General features: G+C 32.9%; 1 protein-coding gene across 1 annotated transcript; it reads left to right on the top strand.

Moving 5' to 3' along the window:
• Positions 1 to 188: 188 nt before the first annotated feature.
• Positions 189 to 2,613, top strand: LOC116337325 (ankyrin repeat domain-containing protein 29-like; the record flags this gene model as incomplete). Its single annotated transcript, XM_031761762.1, has 14 exons — positions 189 to 226; positions 317 to 415; positions 490 to 588; positions 694 to 792; positions 861 to 959; positions 1,028 to 1,126; positions 1,214 to 1,312; positions 1,442 to 1,540; positions 1,609 to 1,707; positions 1,784 to 1,882; positions 1,955 to 2,053; positions 2,130 to 2,228; positions 2,348 to 2,446; positions 2,515 to 2,613. Coding segments are annotated over 14 exons (1,325 nt in total), but the record flags the coding sequence as incomplete, so codon positions are not given.
• Positions 2,614 to 2,623: the final 10 nt, after the last annotated feature.

Below are 2,623 nucleotides of genomic sequence, written 5' to 3'. Positions count from 1 at the left end.
TATATATATGTGGAAATAATGTATTTCTGATTGCATACATGTCAATCGTGTAATAATGAACTTTGATCAATTCCAGCCACTCGACTAAGGAGAGCCGAAAACGTGTAAGTATTTTGTTTTTCTAACCAATGAATAACTGAAACATCGTATTTTGTGTATTATAATCCTTTAAAATACCTTCACTGCAGAGAAACATGGCAAGCCTTTCACAACGCTGCTCAAACTGGTAAGCAATGGACATATTTTTGGAATTCTTTAAATTTATCCATAAGCATTACTGGTCAATACATTTGAAATCGTTTAATGTTCTACACAGGCGATGTACAAAAAATCGGAGAATTAATAAGAAACAGAGTGGATGTTAATATCAAAAACCGTAATGGTTGGACACCTTTATTAACCGCAACTTACTATGGTAGTTTCAAAATTTGGTTGCATTTTGTCCAAATACATAGAATAGCACAAATATTTGAATCTCTTTCATTTCAGATAAATCTAATGTAGTTGAGTTGTTGACAAGGAATGGTGCTGACATTAATTTTAAAGATAACGACGGTTTTAGTCCCCTGTATACAGCCTCTTTTAATGGTAACAAAATCATTTTAATTTAAATATTTTTAATTTTTTTTCGCAAGGGTGCTCATTTCCAATTGAAATGTATGTTAGGATATGATTTTATGTTATCAATTTAAGGTTATGAGCGTATCGTCCAAATATTAATCGAAAAAGTTGCGGATGTAAACATCAGAAATAAGAGAGGAACGGCACCAATAATTGCTGCCGCTCAAGAAGGTGATTCTAATCGATTTTCTATAGATAACAAAAGTTCCATAATATTTATATCAAAATCATTTTCATAGGTCATGGGCGAGTTGTGGAACTGTTGCTTAAAAACGGTGCCAATGTCAACAGTCAAAATAACTTTGGATCGACGCCCTTGTATTGGGCTTCAAGAAAGGGTAAAGCAATCGAATGTCATTCTTTTCAAACCCTCAAAATGATAAAATTTGAATCTCCATTTTCTCAGGTCATACTAATGTAGTTGAACTGTTGATAAGGAATGGTGCAGACGTTAATTTGAAAGATAACGATGAAGAAAGTCCAATTTATATAGCTTCTTTCTATGGTAACTAAAAAGCAAAAATTTAAATACTTAAAATGATTTTTAAAACTCTCAAAACGAAAATGAATTTTTGAATCTCCATTTCCTTAGGTCAAACCAATATAGTCGAATTATTGACAAGGAATGGTGCTGACGTTAATTTAAAAGAAAAAGGCGGCTATAGCCCACTATATACATCCTCTTTTAGTGGTAAGTTACCACTGGTAACAAAATCATTTAAATTTTTATAATTTTTTTTCTTGCACATAATGTGTGAAAGAAAGTCCATTTTCAATCTGAAATATATGTCAGAATATGAATTTCTTTTGTCAAATTAAGGTTATGAGCGTATCGTCCAAATATTACTAGAAAAAGGTGCGGATGTAAACATCAGAAATAAGAATGGAAGTGCACCAATAATTGTCGCCGCTCAAGAAGGTGATTCTAATCGATTTTCTATAGATAACAAAAGTTCCATAATATTTATATCAAAATCATTTTCATAGGTCATGGGCGAGTTGTTGAACTGTTGCTTAAAAACGGTGCCAATGTCAACAGTAAAAATAACATAGGATCGACGCCCTTGTATTGGGCTTCAAGAGAGGGTAAAGCAATCGAATATGATGTCACTCTTTTCAAACCGTCAAAATATTATAAATATTTGAATCTCTATTTTCTCAGGTCATACTAATGTAGTTGAACTGTTGATAAGGAATGGTGCGGACATTAATTTGAAAGATAGGGACGGCGATAGTTCGCTGTATACAGCCTCTTTGAATGGTAACAAAATTCAATCAATTATCTATAGATAACAAAAGTTCCAAAATATTTGTATCAAAATCCATTTCATAGGTCATGGGCGAGTTGTTGAACTGTTGCTCAAAAACGGTGCCAATGTCAACAGTCAAAATAACATAGGATCGACACCCTTGTATTGGGCTTCAAATAAAGGTAAAGCAATCGAATATGATGTCACTCTTTTCAAAACGTCAAAATGTTATAAATATTTAAATCTCTATCTTCTCAGGTCATACTAATGTAGTTGAACTGTTGATAAGGAATGGTGCAGACATTAATTTGAAAGATAACGATGGCGACAGTCCGTTGTATACAGCCTCTTTTGGTGGTAACAAAATCATTCAAATTTAAATATGTTTAATCCTTTTTTTCACAGTATTTGTTAAAGAAAGCCCATTTTCAATTGAAATGTATGTCAGAATGTAAATTTTTTGTTGTCAAATTAAGGCCATGAGCGGGTCGTCCAAATATTACTCGAAAAAGGTGCGGATGTAAACATCAGTAATAACAAAGGAACTGTACCAATAATTGTCGCCGCTCAGGAAGGTGATTCTAATCGATTTTCTATAGATAACAAAAGTTCCATAATATTTGTATCAAAATCATTTTCTTAGGTCATGGGCGAGTTGTTGAACTGTTGCTTAAAAACGGGGCCAATGTCAACAGTCAAAATAAATTTGGATCGACGCCCTTGTATTGGGCTTCAAATAAAGGTAAAGCAAT

This window comes from Contarinia nasturtii, unplaced genomic scaffold (assembly GCF_009176525.2).
Source record: "Contarinia nasturtii isolate CC-2019 unplaced genomic scaffold, AAFC_CNas_1.1 Cnas_scaffold_266, whole genome shotgun sequence".
NCBI lineage: Eukaryota > Metazoa > Arthropoda > Insecta > Diptera > Cecidomyiidae > Contarinia > Contarinia nasturtii.
Note: the sequence above shows the minus strand (reverse complement) of the source record. Positions and strands in the feature narration are given on the sequence as shown.